The following is a 21715-nucleotide window of genomic DNA, read 5'->3' as shown; positions in this document are numbered from 1 at the left end:
ACTAATATTGACAAAGAGATGAGAAGAACTATACATCACATATTAGACCTGATATTGCTGAAACCTGCAAAAATCGACAAGCTCAAGTATCGCATTAAAATAGGTTCCATTTTTATAAAAAACGAGTCCATGCATATTTTTATTGTTATTTTTATTACCCTAATGTTTTTGGTGTTCCCCAAATTTTTCTTATAATCAAAAATGTTCCGTGACTTTGAAAAGGTTGAGAACCACTGCTCTAGGCAGAAGAAGAAGAAGTTGCTTGTTGATGATTTTCCATTGTTTTCAAGAGGATTAAAGTAAGGACATCTAGAAAATAGACAGAGACTGGCATCTCCTTTTTTTTTTAGAATAAATATAGGTTTGCTTCCATGCTGTGAAATTGATGTTAAACATCAAGTATGACAGCTCGTCAAACAATGCAGAATGAATATTAATCACAATCTTTGCCAGAATACATCAAAATTCATGATATTAAGAATTTTTCTGACAACTTTCTGGAAAAAGGAAAGAGGAGATATGCAATGAGGAGATCCTGGTATAGTGAAAGGAGGTTTGTGTTGGTCATGTATAAAAGAATTAGAAGTTTAATGCCAGAAAGAGAAAAAGAAAATTAAACAGGAAAATAAGAAACAACAAAGCATGGAAACAGGTAAATCAGGAAATAACGGAAATCAAGTAAGTGACACTGTCAGTATCAAGAATAAATTAAGAATATAAAGGAAGCAATTCAAAAACAGAAAAGAAAAGTAAACTTATTCCATAAAATATTCCATAGACCTGCCACAATCCTTGTGACTCACCTCTGGATCCTCTCCATCACTTCTTCATCCCAATGAAATCCAAGGGATCAGATATGTGTGCAGTAGTTTAGATGTAGCTTTATTAGAGCCTTATAAAGGCAAATAATAACCTACCTAACCCTTTTTGTCAAGTTCAGTTCCATCAGTATAGTACACAGCTTGTGATCTCTTCATCCCAAAATGCATGACCTTATACTTGCCCATGTTAAATTGGCATATTCATCCCCCCCCCCATTTGCTCCAATTTATGCAACACAGTTCCATGTGTAATCCTGTTGAATTTTTTGCAAAGTCCAGCAGTATCTTTATATATCCATTTAATTTATCCAACTCAATTGTCATTTTACTATAAAAAGTAAGCAAATTACTAAAGCAAGACCTACCCTTCACAAAACTATGTTGTCCTCTATAAAGTACCATATCCCTCTCAACTCAACCCTGAATTCTATCTTTTAGCAACTTCTCCAATACCTTAACCACCATTCCCGAGAAAACTATAATTTAGTACTTCTGCCATGGAGCCTCTTTTTCTGCAGTGGGATTGTTTTGCTATGTATCCATTCCCTTGTTATCTTCCTAAAACTGAGGCTTAAATTAAACAGCTTATAAAAGGTGCAAATTCCATTGCACATTCTCAAAATATATGGATTGACATGCACTGACATTAAAGTTCTGCAATATATTTCACAAGCACCTCCAATTCATCTACCTCTATTCTTCAATCAGTCAATGTTACATCTGGCATTGAAATATCTCCACATGAATGGTACACAAAATGACCACTCAGTAAGTGAACTATTTCATTTGCTTCTGTCACTTTCTTACTAACAAAATGTATGCATCCAATTATTCCCAAACTGTTTGTAAGCATACTTACTTTGTGATATTATTTCCCCACAGCAACACAGATTACATGGGAGATCTGCTACTAATCTGCTCTTATTTAAAAAACCATGTATTCACATCCTTTGAGAATAATAAGCACACTGATGTCATCTATACATTTCATTGAAATCTTTCAGAGCATAAATCTTTCTTTCCTTAATCACAAACTTCAACACCTTAGAATTTCAGAAAACATCCAGGAATGACTTAAGAGCAACTTTTCCAATTCACTCAAGAGGAACTAGAGTTATTATAATTGGATGCTACATGTGGAGTACCTCAACACTCTTACTGGCCCTTTACTGTTTCTGCTCTTTGAATGATATCTCTCAGCCTTTTCAGCATATCCAATTTCCTAATACTTTCTGATGTTTTCAAACTTTTATATGCAATCAAAGTCCATTGTTACACACATATTTTATAAAGTAATATAGATAGGCCTTAAACTAAAATGCCATAAAGCAAACACAAAAAATGTTCATGCATCTTCTTCCAATGGACTAGAAGACTAATATCTTTTCCAATTCTAAAATTACCAATAAAGAACTGGGTGTTGTGGTTGATACTTCTCTGCTCTTCTTTTCTGGCCTAGTTTGCCGAATGGTTAGTATACCCACTCTCCAACCAACAGGCCACAGGTTCTAATCTGGCTGTGAGCATGGATGTTTGTGATTGTCTTTAGGTGGGAGAGATGAACTTCGCTGCCAAGCATGAGACCACTGTCCCACTTATTGGAGGACTGAAGTGGCTCAAAAAAAAAAAGTTCCATGTTTGATCTCTAGAGCAGGATATAAAAAATATAAAAAAAACAAATATATATACATATATATATATAATTAATAAAAATTGGACAAAAAATAATCCTTAACCAAATGCAGTATAAGTTAACAAATAAACCTTTCATGGGTGGAAGCTACATAAAAAAATAAAATACATAAATAAACGATAATCTAGTATAGTGATGTAGAAAAAAAGGCTCTAAACTAATCACAGAAAAATGTTCATGCATCTCCTTCCAGTAGATCAAAAGACTAATATCTTTTCCAATTTTAAAATTACCAATAAAGATCTATTAAAAACTTGGGTGCTGTATTTGAGACTTCTCTGCTCTTCCAGTCTCATACAGATAGGTGCATACATGTTGTAAAGCAAAGACTTTATCTTTAGGAATACCAAATCTTTCAAAATCAGTGTAGCCTTCTGGAAACTTTTAATGCTCACCTAATCACAGTCAGTACCACTCAGTCAGAGGATGTTAAATTGAGGACCTGAAACAATTATTTGTAATCAGATGATATACAAATTTTTTTTTGAACTTGTTCAGCTTCTGAAAAAAGCTGAATAAGTTCAAAAAAATTTGTATATCATCTGCTTACAAATAATTGTTTCAGCTCCTCAATTTAACATCCTCCCCTCTCTTTTTTGAGATCATTAACCGTTTCTGTGTCCTTCCACTGAATATATATATATTTTTTGCCAACCATGGAATAATAAGGATTGTAAGATTGAAATGTTTTCTCTTAATGCTTAAACATCATCACTATCTCCTTTCTTTCACTAAAAATGTTATTCTCTAATTTCCAACAATAATATGCTTACTTTCTTCATGTGCTCATCACACAGCAGCATGTTTCATATTCTTGAACCTAATCTCTATCTACTCATATATTTGTTTAAACTCTGTATATTATGTTGCACTTGTCATTTTATCCTGCTCAGTTATCTCATGCAAATTTCAATGCACCTGACACTGATTCCACGTCATTGTATACAACTTGATATTGTAATACATTATAATAGCTTAATCAATATGTATGTAATAAATATCTTCAGTTTATTCCTTTCTAATCTCTCTAGTACTTTATTTCCCCCACCCCTCAAGGATTATGCTCAAAATCACTCTCACCAGTAAGAAATACCCTGAAAAGTGTTTATTAAATAATTCCACTACATCCTCTGAGGCAATGATTGCAAAGTCACTTTGCAATCATTGCCATTAACCATTATCACCCATTCCTTAATCATTCTTTCCAGAATTTGCCACATAACAAATTGGCTGAGTAGGCAGTCAATCAATTCACTCTCTCAAAATTAGGAGTGAAATGGATGCATATTGAAATCCAAGCTCTGTTTTACATGAAGTTGTATAAGGAGGGGTATAAGATGCAAATACTGACCACACCATAACAAAGATGCACAAAAAGGATAAGGTGCAGGGCAGGTAAGGAAAGGGGGAAGTATTTGCATCTTATACTCCTCCTTACACAACTTCGTATAAAACAGAGCTTGGATTTCAATATGCATCCATTTCACTCCTAATTTATCCTCTAACCCTTAAGTACTGAGTTGTACATTATTTATTTATAATGCATTTTATTAGTTCCTTTCCCACAGATTATCAACATCTTTCTTTCAAAGCTTATGATGTTGTTAAGAGATTTCCATAATCACCCATTCTGCAGTTCCACTTCTTTAAACTGAAAGTTTTACTTTGTCAAACTTGACTAATTAGGCAAGATCCACTTTTCACAAAGCATAGTGTCCTCCCCCAAGACGTATCATATTCTTACCCACTCATTACTAAATTCTGATGTTAATCAAATCCTGACATTCTATTCTTTATCTACAATACCTCTTCTATTCTATTCCTGTAACTATGTCTTTCACCATCAACAACCAAGTCTCACCAATTTTTACTGCAACTCAATTAAAACTACAAAGTGATCTCATTTTTTATGCTCCTGGAATTTGTAAAAATAAATAACAGCTTCTCAATAAAAATAAATAAGAGCTCTGCACTGATTGAGTTTATGTGCTTGAAAATAGTTGGAATATGTGAAACATGACTGGATGAGAACAACATTTGGACAGGAACAGAAATAGATGAATGTGATGTTTTTCATGAAGATAGGAAAGGAAAGGAAAAGCAAGAAGAGAGGGGGGGGAGTGCTGCTGAATTATGTTTATGCAAGGTGTTGGAGATACAAGAAGAAAATAGCAGCAGTGGTTTTAAAGCAGTATGGCGTGGAGATTGATAAAGATATTTGGTGGGGTGTTGCTACTGGTCAGGGAATCTGGAAGGCAGAGACAAAGAAATGTATAGGCAACTCGGCTTAGTGAGCAAGCAAGCAAAGGGTGATCATTATGAGCGATTTCAACTACAGCAATACTGATTGGAATGAAGAGACAGCATCAGTGAATGAGGAGAATGAATTTTTCAAGTTCTTAAGGAACAACAACAATCTTAGGCAGTACGTAATGGAGGACATACGAGGGTTAAGGGTCTTAGATCTGGTTATATCATCGGAGGATGTGATTGTGAATGGAGTATCTAATCTTCCCCCATTTGGCAAGAGTGACCATGAAGTGAGTGCCTGAGTTGCAACCAGTCACATGAGAACCTCTATAAAAAAGGATATATGTGGAACTACAAGGATGGTGATTATGGAAAGCCTAGAAGACATTTGGGAGCTATAGCATGGAAAGAGTTGAGTGGGAAGGATATAGACACTGCATGGGCATTGATCAAGTGATATTTAATAGCAGCAATATCTGAGTATATACCAAAGGTGAAAAGACTAAACAAGGTAGGGGCAATGGATGAATGAAGAGATTAAGTTTGAATTCTGAAAGAAGGCACTGTGGAGGCAACACAATGTTGGTAATGATCGGTTGCATGAAGAGTACAGAGAGAGAAGGCCAGGAAGGTAACTCAGTTGGTAAAGGCAGCAAAAGTGCAGTATGAGAAGAAGTTAGCCAATCAAGCTAAGAAAAATCCTAATGAGTTCTTTCGATATGTAACAAGTAAAAGGAAAAATGAATATGGGAGGATAATGCTAGTTGATGACAATGGCAGATTGAATAACCAATGCAGAAGATATACTGTATTTACTCAAATATAACTCACCCTCGCATATATCTCGTGCCCCTGATTTTATTTTAGAAAAAAGAAATGAAAACGTTTCACATATAGTTCATACACAAAAAAAAAGTTTAAAACTTTAAGAAAAGATAGTGAATGTTGTTATGGCCGTTTCAGATATTTTGGAATTCGGTTGAAGAGAATCAGTATTTCAACTCAACAATCTTGCACCCCTGATTTTACTTTACGAAAAAAGAAATGAAAAAGTTTTGCATATAGTTCATACATGAAAAAAGTAAACTTTAAGAAAAGATAGTGAATGTTGTTATGGCAGTTTCAGATATTTTGAAATTCGGTTCAAGAGAATCAGAATTTCAACTCAACAATCATCGGCTTGCTTTGTCATTGAGTCGCATGATCTTTTGTTAATACCACACGAATCATATACTCAGAGATGGAAGCAACCAGTAAAAGAAATGTGGGAGTGAGAGAATTAACTTCTACTCGATCTTGGACTGCATGGGAGTGGATTAAGATTAAGAGAACATCATTAGAACTTTGTGCAACTGGATTCTGAGAGCATGGGACATGATTTGACAAGAAATAGTTAATTTAATTACAAAAGCATTATCGCTGAAAAATTCAAATATATCGCATGATGAAGGTGAGTGGCCAATCGTGTAAATAACGTTGATAATTAAAATTTAAATGCATTCATTTTATAAATAATGTGAGCAATTATAAATTATAATGAATACTGAGGATTAAATTATAAAATTAATTTTGTTTTTTCCTGAAAAACTTTAGTTTCCGAAAATCCCAGCATATATCTTGCGCTACCACATTTTAACTTTCATTTTGGGAAAAAAGTGTGATTTATATTCGAGTAAATATGGTAGTTGAATTATTCAATGATCAGTTTATCAGTGTATTTCATCCTAGTGATGGCAACATCAGGAGAAGCTGGAGCATAGAAGGTATAGCAAAGGAGGGACTAATGGTGAATGAGCAGGAAGTATATGAGGAATCAAGTAAATAAACTTGATATTAATAAGGAAATGGGATTTGACAGTATACTGCCATGTGTCTTGAGGGAATTCTTTATGGAATTAATGGCACCTTATCTGAATGCATTGCCTGGCACAATCATTTAACATGAGTTTTGCAACAAGGTGAGTCCCAAAGGAATGGAAGGTGGGAAAAATTATTTCACTTCACAAAAGGGGGAATAAGACTAGGGCTACAAATTATAGCCCAATCTGTGTGTCTGAGTTGCTGTTAAGGTATTAGAGAAGTTGGTGAGGACTAGGATTCATAAGTGAGTTGATAATAGCAGTATTCTTTATGATGGTCACCATGGGTTTGTTAGGGGGGAAGGTCATGTTTCAGCAATTTGCTTACATATAACAAGATGACAAATTCATTCGATAAAGGAGAATATAGTGGTGTAGTTTTCAAAGGCCTTTGATAGACTGCCATATAACAAGCTAGTAGCTAAATTGAAACAAATGGAATTAGATAACAGACTAGTAAGTTGGATAGCTGATTGGCTGTCAAACAGGTACCAGCAGGTTGTACCTGTATACTGCCATTTCAAAAGAGGAAGATCACTAGTGGAGTGCCACAGGAATCTCTTTTGAGACCATTATTGTTTAACTTGTATGTTAATGACATTGGGACTGGTTTAACTGGAGACGTGCAGCTGTTTACTAATGATACAAAGTTGGGAAGGGCTCTATGAGAAGTGGAGCAGATGTTGTGGCCTTGTAGGAGCACCTGAATAGACTATGTGAGTAGGCAAAAGAGTAAAGCTCTGAATTCATGTTGCAAAAGTGAAAGGTCTTGAAATTTAGTAGAAATGGTTGGGATACAGAGTATACAACTGATGGAAAATTTTGGGTGAGGTGGAGGAGATGAGATATCTAGGAGTGATTGTGGTGAGAGAATTTTAGGGGTCACATTGCTAAAATTGTAAGAACATCCCAATGAATTATGGTAATCGTGAGGAGAACATTGACATGCAGAAGCTTAGAGGTTATGGTTCCCTTGTATAAGGCTTTGATCAAGCCACATATGAACTACTGTGCACAGATTTGATCAAGTGGTTATCGGGGTGGGGGTAAGGATGTTTTGGAGAAGGTCCAGAGAAAGTTTACTTAGTGTATGGTTTATGGAATGTCAGATATGAGGAGAGATTAAGGGAATGCAATTTACAGAGCTTTGTGAATAGAAGAAAAAAGGAGATATGATTGAGACATAAATTGGTGAGGTGTTGTTACCAGATTAAGATGAAGAAGATATTCCACATTAATCATAGAGCAGAGGAGGGCAAGGCTAGAACTAGAGGTCGTCAACAGAAACTGTATACGGAAGATGTGAGCAGGTGAGTGAGAAGCAGGTTCATTTTATGGAGAGTGACTGTGAGTGGAATGCATTGCCTGAAAGTGTGGTGATTGCAGAAACTGCGAATAGGTTCAAGGCTTTGATGATGGATGATCTTTTGGTATGGGAGAGTATAGACATCCTATAATGATTCCATGGAGATTAGATGTTAATAATAATAATAATAATAGGTTGAGCTGTTATGTACGTATACAGCCACACCTGTCATTATTCAAACATGATGCCTCACAAGAAATCATAACTCCTTACTTCTCTAAATATGACGGGCACTATTCTGTTCATGGCTATTCAACTTAAACTGCTCTCTCTCTTTCTTTTTCTGCAACTAATTAAATTACATACTCTTTACGTAATGCCTCTTATTTCCATTTAAGTCAACTCTGTTTCCCTGCTCAACTTGTTATATGATACTCCACATTTTTCTTCTCTCTTTCTTTCCATACCATATCTCTCATTCTTACATCTTCTTTGGTAAGAACTTGTATATCTCTTACTTCCACTTTTTTACATGCATAATTCATCTTATGCATATTCATATTTTCTACATGCATAATTTCACCCAATAACAGTTGCTCTAAATGCCTAACATCAAATCCATTTGAAGTGCAGCCCATTCCTCTTATGCCACTCCTGCTTCCTCTCACTCCATACATCAACATAATATGTTGATGTATGCTGTATAGACTCAGCCACCATACAATTCATCATCTTGGCTCTTCTTGATTAATATTTAAGATACTCAGGTGATACATAATTCAATTTTGCAAACCTACTACAATTCTTTCTATAACAACAATTTTCTCAAATCCCTTTCAACATTTTCTTTCTATAAATTATATATTTAGTTTAATCCTTTATCCAAGCATAAGCAAACAAAGTTTGCACCCTGAAGTATCTTCAGGACTGGGGCAACTCGTGGCAAAGGTGGACTAACTTCTCATCACTTGCCTTAGTATCTCATAATGCAAAGCACATCTCCTTGTGGACATGTATAATGCTATGCATTATGGGAATGAGACATTATGAGATACTAAGGTAAGTGATGAGAAGTTAGTCCACCTTTGCCACAAGTTGCTCCAGTCCTGAAGATACTTCAGGGTGCAAACTTTGTTTGCCTACACTTGGATAAAGGATTAAACTAAATATATAATTTATAGTCTAACCAAGTGAAAAAACTTCCAACATCTTTCTCTAATCCAGAGTAATTTAATAATAAGGTGTGACACCTTTTGGCAACCTGTATATGGAAATGACTTCTGCATTACTTCAACCTTGGTATCACCTCTGGGTCTGGCTCCCACTGAAGAGACCTCAATAAAGGTCGAAAATGGTCTGGGTAGTGACCCTTCCCACAATGCATAGCATTATACATGTCCACAAGGAGATGTGCTTCGCATTTTAGGAGATACTAAGACAAGGAGTGATGAGAGCTTGGTCCACCTTTACCACGAGTTGCCTCAGTCCTGAAGATACTTTGGGTGCAAACTTTGTTTGCTTATACTTGGATAAAGGATTAAACTAAATATATATTTATAGTCTAACCAAGTGGAAAAACTTCCAACATTTTCTTTTTATCTTACCTTATGAAACACTTGGAACATATATAGAAACAATGTAAAATGCATACATACAAATATATATATACATATATATAAATATGTTATTATAATTACGGCTATTTTGCCTGCTTCAGTTTAGGAATGTCCCTGTTTAAATGTCATTGGCTATTTACTCATGGATTCTTAGGGCATTGTAGATGTAAATTTACCAAAAAGTATATGTAGCATAAGGAAGAGAAATTTACACATACCTTTTTCTGGGTGTTGGGGGCTTTTCTTCTTTCTGCAATGTCCGAAAACACTGAGTGTGTGGAGGGGGGGGTAGGCAATTTGGGAGAATTAAATTAGAAAAACCCAGGTTTTTTTTCAGTAATATATATATAAACATATATATTATATTATTATGTTATATAGGGTGGGGAAAAGGGGGTTGATGGGGTGCGGTCCATTTCGACTATTGGTCGAAAGCTATTGGTCAAAAAACAGAAGCACCTATCAGACCTGACGTAGCATCCACTTTCCCAATGTGTTCAGATGACGACCAATAGTCGAAATGGACCGCACCCCGTCAACCCCCTTTTCCCCTTCCCTATATAAAAAATCAACCCTTTCACCTTTTCCCCACCCTATATAACATAAAAATATAATATACATGTTTATATATATATTACTGAAAAAAAAATTGGGTTTTTCTAATTTAATTCTCCCAAATTGCCTACCCCACCCCCTCCACACACTCAGTGCTTTCGGACATCGCAGAAAGAAGAAAAGTTGCAACACCCAGAAAAAGGTGTGTGTAAATTTCTCTTCCTTATGCTACATATACTTTTTGGTAAATTCACATCTACAATGCCCTAAGAATCCATGAGTAAATAGCCAATGACATTTAAACAGGGGCACTCCTAAACTGAAGCAGGCAAAATAGCCGTAATTATAATAGTTTATTAAGAGGAGTAACATGGGAGTTTTCCCAGAAATAATAAACATAATATAAATATGTATTTTACCTTGGGTATAATAAATTTATATCTCCTCCTGAGATTTTTATTTAATAAGGTTAAAACACCTTATGGTAACTTGTTCTGGTAAAATACTTATAAGCTCTGTATTACTAAAATCTTGATATTTCTAGCCTGGCTCCCACTGATGAGACCTCAATAAAGGTCGAAACCGGTCTGGGTAGTGGCCCCCTTGCCTTTAATACAAAGCATCATACATCTCCTCCAGGAGATGTGCTTTGCATTATGGGTAAATATTAAGATTAGTGATCAGAGCTTATTCTACTTTTACCATGAGTTACCTTAGTCTTGCACTACCTGCAGAGTCAGCTAGACTTTCATTACGTGCAGGCGTAAACTTGACTTATTTGTCTGTTTGCTTACTTGGGAAATGGAGTAAAACCAGGTTTGAATTAGCTTGGTATCTTTAACATATATAAATATATATATTTTTATATACTTATACTTACTTTTATATACTTATTATACTTACAGCATTTTTTGTAGTGACATCATTTTGGCTTCAATGTGAACATGTTGATCAAGTATACCTTCTAGTTCTTGTGTAATCTGTTTCTATTAAGAAAAATATATATTTAATGGATGTACTCATTCATTTATGCACTATGTATGAGAAATAATTTACAAACACAATGACCAAAAGGAAAAAACGTTGGATGCTACTTTACAGAATTAGAATAGAACAAGTAGGTGTTTATTGTTATCTGAACATCTAAATAGAGTACAAAGGCTCATCACATGAGGACCACACATATCATTATTCACACAACACCTATTATACTATCCCTTGAACTGAACCTTCTCTGACACTACACTCATATTCTGGTATCAAGTGTACTATTCACCAATGTCCACATAAAAAAAAATATAAAAAAAAAAAAACCTCGTCCTCACAAAGATGCTAATCACACTACTACTAAACTTCCAGAGTTGATTCTCTTGTTCTCCATCCTATCATAGTTTCAAAATTTCTTCTGCATCTCTCCTAGCCGTTAGTAAGTTAAGTTTCTATCCCATCCCTCTTTTCTACTCATATCACTATTCTTATAGTGAATATTCCAGAGACTTGTCACCATCTTGGTCATATGCCTCTGGATCCTGTCTACCACTTTCTCATCTGAAAGAAACACTGCTTGCACTCACAACATCCAATGGCAATCCATTCCAATCGAGCACCAACTTCTGAGAGAAAAATCTAGTCCTCACTGCTTCTTAGCAGCCTTCATTCTCAGCTTCCAAGGATGCCCTCTCGTCCTTTCCCCACCCTCCATAAATTGAAAAATTTCATCGATTGAAATCCTATATAACCTTGCAGAAGTTTGTAAGTCTCGATCATATCACCCCCTCTTTCTCCTGTTTGCTAGTATCTGCAGTCTACAAATTTCTCAATCTGTCTTCATAATCAGTATTCCACAATCCTGATATAATTTTTAACACTCTCCTTTGTACTGTCTCCAATATATCAGAATCACAACGGAAACCAAGAGACCAGACCTGCGCACAATAGCTCAAGTGAAGTCTTATCAAGGCCTTGTAAAGAGGCAAAATAACATCCTTATCGTTACATGTGAACGTTCGTTTCAGCATTGCAATTATCTTTTGAGTTGTATTTGCAATCTTTGCCACATGATCTCTGAACTTCAACTTGCTATCTATTAATACTCCAAGTTCCCTAGCCTTATCAGTTTCTTCTAGCCTAATCCCACCAATATAATATGACATTGGATATCTAGTCATGCCGAAGTGAATGACTTTACATTTACCAATATTAAATTGACACCCATTTTCCTATGCCCACAATTCCAGCCTTTTCAAATCATTCTGCAAATACTGCATATCAGCAGCATTCTTGATTACCCTGCCTAATCTTTGCATCATCAGCAAATAGCTTTATGTCACTTCTCAAATCCTTCCTAATAATATCATTAATGTACAGATTGAAGAACAGTGGAGATTGAATAACACTGATCCTTGTGGTACACCACTAGTTTTTTTATTTATTTATTTATTTATTTTTTTATTAATCTTTGTACTGGTTATGGGCAGTACTACCCTTACATCACGTCCAGACATCTCATCCATACTTGATATAGGCCTAAGCCTTTACAAGTGTTTTACCCTATGCCAGTTCTAGTTATCATTGTAGTCATTCTCTGGTGGCAATGCCATGCCAACAGTGTGCCCTGTAGGCCCCTCAAGGAAAGAACTTTTATATCCTTCTGCATAAGCCCAAGCTGTTTTAAGTCCTTATAACTATCTGCACTCCATATGCCATGTAAAGAGATGGTGGCGTTGGTAAATCTCGGAGTTGCCCCATGCTCCTCCCATATCTTACTAACTAGATCTTGGTTATTTTTATAGTAGTTCACTTTATTATGGCTATAGGCTAGTGGGTGCCCTGTTCTCACCACCTGGGCATCAACTACCCAAATGTAACCATCTCTTTTAATCACTACGTCTGGCTTACGCAAACCTGCAGAGGTCCTATAATGTGGTTCCACCGCGGTCTCCCACCCTTTGTTCTTAAAGCGGTTGTTCAGAATGGAAACCACGGCGTCATGCCTCCGCACACGGACCCCATGGTGCGGAAGCAATACTGGGCTATATGAGACAATGTCTCACTGTAGTGGTAGCCAGCCCTACAGTTTGAGTCGTCACTACCCCATCAAGCTGTGCAGGCTCGAGTAGGCAGGGCATTGTTCCTCGTCCTGATAAGGTCAATATACTCGAACCCAGGGAGGAGTCTGGTGCCATCCCTTACCCAATCATGCTGGGAAGGCACCAGATATGACTCTTTTAAAGGAGCACTATCTACTACAAAACAGTGCAAGAGAGAGATGCCCACCTTTTGTGTTCTGCTGGTGCTGACTCAATTAAGGTACCGTGATAATGGGACCAGCCTTTAGCACGCGTAAAGTCTTCTTGTATTAATGGGCTATAGAAAGCCTCTCTGCAGATAGGGTAGGGGAAGAAGATAGTTCTAATTTTACGATTCTTGACAGCCGCAGGCGTGGGATCAGCCATCTAAGTGATGGAACCCTGAGCCCACCATCCTTCATCCTTGCGTGGAAATATGCAGTAGGGTTGTCAGGCGGCAGTCGGGGCCATAATCTCATGACTGAATGGATAGCCCTGTCCATTCGGGATGGTACCGAGATATATGTCCTACCAAGCACCAACTTGTGGTAAAAGTGAGGTAGCAGGGGAAAGGAGAAGCAGTCTTTGCTGGAGCTTAAGAGGAGCTTTCTTCAAAGAAGCGATCCCAGCTTCTAGGATAGAAGGGACAGAAGACCTTCCATTTGGGGTGAACATGACACCGAGGTATCTCCACTCTTCCAGGATGGTCAAAGCATGCAATGGCCTCCCATGCAGGGAAAACTCTATAGTCTCGACCTTAAGCTTCTTCTCACAACCAGAAGGGGACAAGAGCTAAAGAGCAAGTCTTCTCTACATTAATAGAAAGGCCTCAAATAGAGAAGAAGTCAACTGCCCGGTCAAGGAGTTCCTGCAAGTCTATCTTAGTAGAGGCTACGAGAATAAGATTGTCCGCAAAGGCCATAGCATTAAAGGAAGAAGCACTTAGAGAGTAGCCTATATGGCTAGGAAGAAAGTGAAGAAACTCATCTATGATGCAGTTAAAGAAAAGGGGAGATAGAGGATCACCCTGGCAAACACCCCGCATTGCGGAAATAGAAGTTGCACGGGACCTGTAGTGATAGTGATGGAGCTACCCAAGTATAGCTCCATTACATAGGAAAGAAAGGGTTCTGGACATCCAGCAATAGACAGCGGAATGAAGATAGTTCTTGAAGCACATAGGTATGGTGTTATTGCTTTACTGGAAAGGAGAATGTCTACTAATTCTTGAAGAATCTTCAACGGCACCTTCCGAAGCCTAGATGCAAGAAAGCCATCAGGTCTGGAGGCAGAGAAATTGGATGGAAGAGCTGCTTTAATCTCCTGGATGGAGACAGGCTGGTATGTTTGAAAGCCAGGAATGGACCTCAATATCATAGGTTGGTCATCATAATCAGGGAAGTGTGGAGGTGGAGCAGAAAAGACTGTACTCTAGAATTTAACAAAATCATCATGTAAGTCTGCTAGAGGTGGAGGGGAAGCACCGTCAAGGATGGTTTTGGCCCTCTTCCTCTGCTTCCTATTTGACAAAGTCATTGTAGAATGAGATGTAGGCTGATGTTGACGAGGCATGAAGTGTTCAGAGAATTCAGCATGGAGGTAGTCATTCAACTGATCTGTAATATTCATTCCAAGAAGGTGAGTGTGGATGAGAGATTTAAGAATTTGATGGTTATATTCCAGAAGAGGAGGATCATCTAGAGATGAGGTCAGTCTGAGAATCAAAGCCTCTTCTTCAACAGCAGGATGGTGGCTGGAAGATGGAGAGGCAGGGACAGGAGATATTACCTGTCCCGACCTGTGGTGGAAGGGCTGCCAATTCTTGAACTAAGGCTTTGTAACTGGCTTTACGTCTATGACACTTGATGGCATCCAAGGATCTTAATGGGAACACCTTAAATAAAGCTTCATTGATTTTCTTTATCCCTCAAGCCGTCAACTCGATCTCATGAGCGGCAAGGATCTTTTCTGCTTCGACAGTCCAACGTGCTTTGACGTGCTCCATTCTTATTGCAGCGTTGGCTTCGGCTGGATATTTTGAGGTGCAATGCATGCCAAGGTCGACTGAAGGGGGAGAATGCATGATCTCGGACCTGACATACAAAGTGTCTGAGATTGGGAATTCCTTGACTGCCGGAACAAGCATGATGAGAACTTGAAGAAATGGGTCGATGACAGTCCTTGCAGTGCTTTCTTTTCACTTTCTTCCTGAGGATGCCGCTGGGATGAGTGGCAGGATCACCTCAAAACAAGAAACAGACATCTGGATTCACACTTGATGAGTTTCCTGGCTCCGGCCTATAAGAGTCGGAGCCTTCATCTGATGAGTTATTGCAAGTGAGGAAACTTAACTCTACCAGGGCTGCTAACCCTGGAAGGGAGGAACAGCGTAGCAGGCCAGTCAGTCACCCGAAGGTGTCCAGGAATCGCCCCTAGGAGGCCACCTACAGCCGCGCTTGCAAAGTGTCTCAGGGGATGTGCAAGCCAAGACAACAACGCTTCGAATTCCCAATCTTGCAGACTCACAAACCCCGTATACCACTTTTTGACATGTCAGTCAGCCATCCTCTTATCCATGCTAATATTCTATAACCCAAACGCATTTTCTCCAATTTATGCAGCATTCTGCCATGCTGTATTCTGTCAAAAGCCTTAGCAAAATCTAAAAGTATCATGATGTATCCATTCCCCTTGTCTAGTTCAATGGTAACATTGTTATAGAATGTGAGCAAATAAACCCATGCTGTCCATTGCAAAGTAGAGATTCAAGGTCAACCCATTTCTGAATGCGAGCCCTAACCAATTTTTCCAAAATCTTCACCACCACTCCTGAGATACTAATTGGTTGGTAGTTAGACACATCGGTCTTTGTACCACCCTTGTGCAATGGAATTATCATACATTCTTCCATTCCTGTGGAATCTTTCCTGTTCTGAGACTCATATTAAACAGCCTGGTCAAAGGAATGACCAATTCAGCTGAACATTCTTTTAGCACACGTGCTGATATCCCATCAGTCCCTATTACTGAATTCTTATTCAATTTGTGCAATAGCTCTAATACCTCGTCCTCATACACCTGTGTTTCTTCATCTAGTGAAGAGGTAACAGTGAGCTCCATGTTTCGTTTTAACTCATTAACTGAACAACCTCTTCTGCATGTTGAATTGGATTTTAACGGTATCGATGCGAACACAGATTGATAAGAAAATAACTATTTATTAACTTAAAAAGTAATATTTCGCTGGTATTATATCCAGCATCTTCAGAGGGCACGAAAAAGTTTGTTACAAATGCAAGACAACCACAATCCGGTGTAACAGTGGGGCTAGTATAAGTAATTCAGCATGCAACACAAGACTAAAGTCCTAATAAGGAGCCATCTAAGTTTTAAAAAAAAATTAATTAATTAAAAAAAAAAAAAACAGTAGTCCAAAATTTTGAAAAAAAATAAAAACAAATAAAATAAAAATAAAAAATAAATAAATATTAATTTGGTCTTAGGATGACTGTCTCATCAAATCTTTGGTAGTATGTTTTAAGGCTTCTGTTGATTCCAGGAACAACCTCTCTGACTTGTAGAAGCTTCTGTGCAGTACTTTTGTTTTTTTCCAATTGATCCTGTGTGCCGGGGAATCCAAAGCATGGTTTGCCAGACCTGACTTGCCATAGCGAAAGTGCCGGATATATTTTTTGTGTTCACTGAGGCGGATGTCCACAGTTCTTCCTGTCTCTCCGTAGTAGGCTCGATGCCATGAACAGGACACTTTATAGACTCCTGGATGTGATAAAGAAGTGAATCTGTCCTTAGGTGAACGGATGAGAATTGCCAATTTCACATAAGGTTTAAATACGGTGCACAGTTGGTGTTTGTTAAGCACCCTAGATATCTTTTCAGATGCACCTTTAATGTATGGGATGGTGATAGTTTTGTTGTCTTCTGTGGTAGATAGTGGGGGGGGGAATTTCTGGGTAGCATTTAGTATTTTATATATCTTATGGGGATTATAGCCATTGGTTAGGAAGGTGTGACACAGGTGAGAAAGTTCAGAAGTGAGAGCAATGTCATTGGAACAGATTGCTCTAGCTCTATGGGTTAGTGTTTTTAAGATGCCATATTGTTGAGAAGGGTGATGGTGCGATTGTTTGTGTAAATATCTCCCTGTATGTGTGGGTTTTCTATAAACCGAGAATGATAAGGAACCTTCTGGAAGACGTGTGATCAGTGTGTCCAGGAAGGGCAGGCAGTCATTGGCTTCTAGTTCCATTGTAAAGTGGATTTCAGGGTGCTGGCTATTTAGATGCACTAAAAATGTATTCAATGTGTCTGGGCCATGGTGGCAAAATAGCAAACACATCATCAACATAGCGTAGCCAGAGACTAGGTTTGAGAGTGGCTGTGTCGATAGCTAGCTTTTCCAGATGTTCTATGTAGAAGTTGACTAAGGGGAGAGATCCCATAGCTGTTCCATCTAATTGTTTGTATATTTTCCCTTTCCATGTAAAATAACCTGCCTGTACTGTGAATTTAAATAGCTGAAATACAGTATATCAGGGGGATATTGTGAATTTAGTAAGTTAAGTGTTCAGTCAATGGGACATTCGTGAATAATGAGGTGATATCAAAACTCACCATTAAACTGAACTATTTAAGGTGTGGTTTTCTAAAATACTTTTTAGGTGGGTAGAATTTTTAACAAAAGAGGGAGAATTGTTTGTACTAGTAGTTTGCTAAATGTTTAGCTAGTTTATATGTAGGACTGTTTATTTTATCTACTATAGGGCGTAAAGGTGTACCTTGTTTGTGAATTTTTGGAGCTCCATATATTCTGGGTGTTTTAACGTGAAAGAGTTTGAGTTTGTTGACTGTTTCTTTTGGCCAGGAAGTGACTTTGTTCAATAACTTGCACACCTTATTGTTTTATGAGTTGGTGGGATCTCGATCTATAATTTGATATGTTGACCGGTCTTGGAGAAGTATGTGCATTTTGCTTTCATATTCTGTTGTATCCATTACTACAGTTGCATTTCCTTTGTCTGATTTGGTTATTGTAATGTGGTTATTACTGAGTAGCTCTTTTAGAGCCATTATTTCTTTATGTGGGATATTATTTTTGGGAGGCTTAGAATGGATTAGGATATTGGCTATGTTTAACCAAATATTATTGACTATTGCTGGAGGCAGGTCGTATATCCAACGTTCAACGGAAGCCATTATTTTGGTTTTTGGAACTTCTTTAGGAGTAACAGCAAAATGTCCAAGACTTAATGCACTTGTGGCTTCTTTGGTTAAGGTTACCAATGATAAGTTCACAACAACACCATCTTGATGTAATTGCGGCCGCTGCTGGAGGATTTCAAATTTCTTTTAGTGCCGGTTTTTAACTTTGGCGAATTCTTTGTTGGCTGTAGAGGCGGAGATTCTATCCAGGATATCCCATAGCTCCGGGTTCAAAATGTCAGATAGTATATCACATAGTGCACTGATGGGAGAATTTATTTTTGAAAGTTCTCGGTGAGTAGCGTATACCTGTTCCTGTAATAGTGCTAAACTAGCTCGTTTATAAATATGTTGGGCTTTGGCAAAGTGAAACTTGTTCTTAATTTTTATACAATTTGGTATCAAATTGGTATCTCAGCACCTTTTTAAGAAGGTTAACCTGTTCAGTTGCCTTGCCAATTTTACTTTCCACTCATGCCACGCAGTTAACCTCTTCTGTATCTGTAACCCATACACCATCAGGATTTAAAAGGGTTATTCTTTCTTTTACTTGCAACCATATCAATAGAATTCTTGTGGGTTGTCTTTAGCACGCAGATCCAGTTTCTTTTCATACTCAGACTTTTGCTTTCCATACAACAGTTGCGACTATTCTAGCCTGCTGCTTATAATGTTCATAACGGCCATCATCCTTATGCACATGGTATTTCTTCCACATTGTCCTTTTCTCACAAATCTCTTGCTTAATAAAATTACACATTCATTTCACTCCTACTCTCTTTATTCTCCGAACTCTTGGGACACATTCTGATATCGCATCATTCAAGTATTGTTTAAATGCTTCCCATGCTCTGTTGATATTCTTTCCATCCAGTAACCGATCCCATTCCAATGAATTCAGTATACTCTTCAGTTGGACATAATATCCTACTTTGTAGTTCGGCATGTAACCCCTTTCTGAATGGAACATTCATAAACTTAGTCACTTTCCAAGTGAGTACTGCATGATCACTGTCACCAACCGGAGGCAAAATAGTCACGTCTTTAACTGAAATGCCCTCTGACATTACAATCAAATCTAAAACTCTTTGACCTCGAGTTCCTTCTGTCACATGCTGCTTGAAGTTGTTCTGCAACAGCTCAATAAATGCATTTTCATTCTACTCATGAGATTCTACTGCTGCCCAATCAATATTTGGATAATTAAAGTCTCCCATTATGATTCCACTTTTGATGCTCATCTTTTCTATTTGGTGATACATTTCTTCATCACAAGCAACTGATCCACCAGATCTGTAACAACATCCCACTATGTAATTGACCTTGTTAGATTCCACCTCACACCAGATCTATCCTTCCTAAAAATACTGTATACTCTTGACACTCGATACCAGTTAGTAGGTCTAATTCTGATAGCCAGGACTCACTAATACTTACAATCTGAGGTCGCAACATATTGACTAAGGCAACAAATTGTTTCTAAAACTCCTAGCATTTGTGTACAGACATAATAATCTACCTGTTCATTCTTTTGTATTGTCATGTCTGCAGCCTGCCTGACACAGTTGGACAACTTGCAGCTCTCTATTATTCTCCAATGCCTTACACACGTAGACATCTTTGGACACATATGATGGGTCCAAATCAGATGAACACAAACCCGAAATCGTTCTCTCGTCATCAACATTTCCATGACAAAGCCCATTCTCATTATATAACATTGTCGCTCTTACACTCACTTTCACACCATTCCTCCCTTTATAATTTAGTTTCCCTGACTCTCTGTGTTAGGTCTCATACCAGTTATTAGTTTTCTAGACTCCTGATACCAAACACATTCGGGTGCACTGAATGTGTTTGGTATCCAAAAACTCACATCCATTCCTTCTACATAGCCTATGCATCGAATCGTTTGGCATCATAGCCTTTCTTCTTAATTCATTTTTATCATAGCGAGGTAAAATATTAACGATTTTCATTTTCTCACTCTTCCAACAACGCTTTCATGTCTGCTCTCATACTGAACTTATCACCAGTTAAATCGTTCGTACCTACTACAACTACAATTTTGTTTACTTTTCTTTTCTGTTTTTTAATTGCTTCTTTTATGTTCTTAATTTTCGCTACAGGAAAACTAAATGTTATGACTCGCTCATCTATAGCATGTTTCATATTTTACTAACAACGTCACTTACCTAATTTTTTCCGTTATTTCCTGACTTACCTGTTTCCTTGCTTTGTTGTTTCTTATTTTCCTGTTTAATTTTCTTTTTCTCCCTCTATTCATTTAAACACCTCTTGACTTTTTGCAATTCCTGCATCGTCTCTCTGATGATCTGCTTCAACTTTGCTATTTTGGAGGTTAATTCATTTTCATTAACCTCCTCAATATATACTTGCTAGTAGGGCTAACCTTCTTGTTCTCACCTGCAGTGCTTTTTTTTAGCATTACATTACTTTTTTTGGGGCCATTTCAAATGTTTACTAAATATTGAAATATCTAATAAAAATATGTGATAAAATACTAATACTGTAAAAAACACTAAAATCTACACTATTATACTACAAAACACTCATTTTCTAAGGGAAAATACAATAAAAACACACAAAAATCACCAATTTCACAGGAGCACCAAATTTGCCAACCAACCAATCACACCAGCCTCAAACAAGTCTTATAAGGGAGATGATAGATTCTGTATCTCTATTTATCAGTGTATTAATCAACGTCAATTAATCTGTGGTGTTATTTTGTACACTTTTGCAATATGTACTCAAACTATCCACCATCACCTCAATGATGTGAGAATAGAGGTAAATTAAATTGAAGTATTTAGGATATTATGCAATCTCCATACAGATGTGGCCAATGGAATTATGCAGGATACTGACCTGTATATTTGGAGATAGTTCAAGGGAATTGAAAGTTACTCTGACTAGGAAGTTAGGTATAAATTAAAGATATCAAGAAATTATATACTTGGTTTAATTCTTTATCCAAGTGTAAACAAACAAGTTTGCGCCTGAATCATTTTCAGGAGTGGGACAACTCGTATAAATAAGCTAATACTTCACATCACTTGAATTAGTATCCCATAATGCAAAGCACATCTCCTTGAGGGCATGTATAATGCTATGCATTATGAGAAGGGTCACTACCCAGACCAGTTTCAACCTTTATTGAGGTCTCATTAGTGGGAGCCAGACCCAGATGTGATACTAAGGCTGAAGTAATGCAGAAGTCATATTTTCATATATGAAAATATGAATAGCTAAAAGGTGTCACACATTATTAAAATACTCTGGATTAGAGAAAGTTGTTGGAGG

General features: G+C 37.3%; 1 protein-coding gene across 4 annotated transcripts in view; it reads right to left on the bottom strand.

Moving 5' to 3' along the window:
- Window positions 1–21715, bottom strand: part of Cog4 (conserved oligomeric Golgi complex subunit 4) — a 321056-nt gene that overhangs the window by 289282 nt on the left and 10059 nt on the right. For all 4 annotated transcript variants that reach the window (XM_090397413.1, XM_090397410.1, XM_090397412.1 and 1 more), the window contains exon 2: window positions 11004–11086. In XM_090397413.1, coding sequence (XP_090253539.1) covers window positions 11004–11026 — 23 coding nt within the window. In that variant the 5' untranslated portion in view covers window positions 11027–11086. The remainder of the gene's footprint in view (window positions 1–11003; window positions 11087–21715) is intronic.

The sequence above is a fragment of the Typopeltis vanoorti genome, chromosome 9 (assembly GCF_054136105.1).
Source record: "Typopeltis vanoorti isolate ZY-2024b chromosome 9, IOZ_Tvanoo_1.0, whole genome shotgun sequence".
Classification (NCBI taxonomy): Eukaryota; Metazoa; Arthropoda; class Arachnida; order Uropygi; family Thelyphonidae; genus Typopeltis; species Typopeltis vanoorti.
Note: the sequence above shows the minus strand (reverse complement) of the source record. Positions and strands in the feature narration are given on the sequence as shown.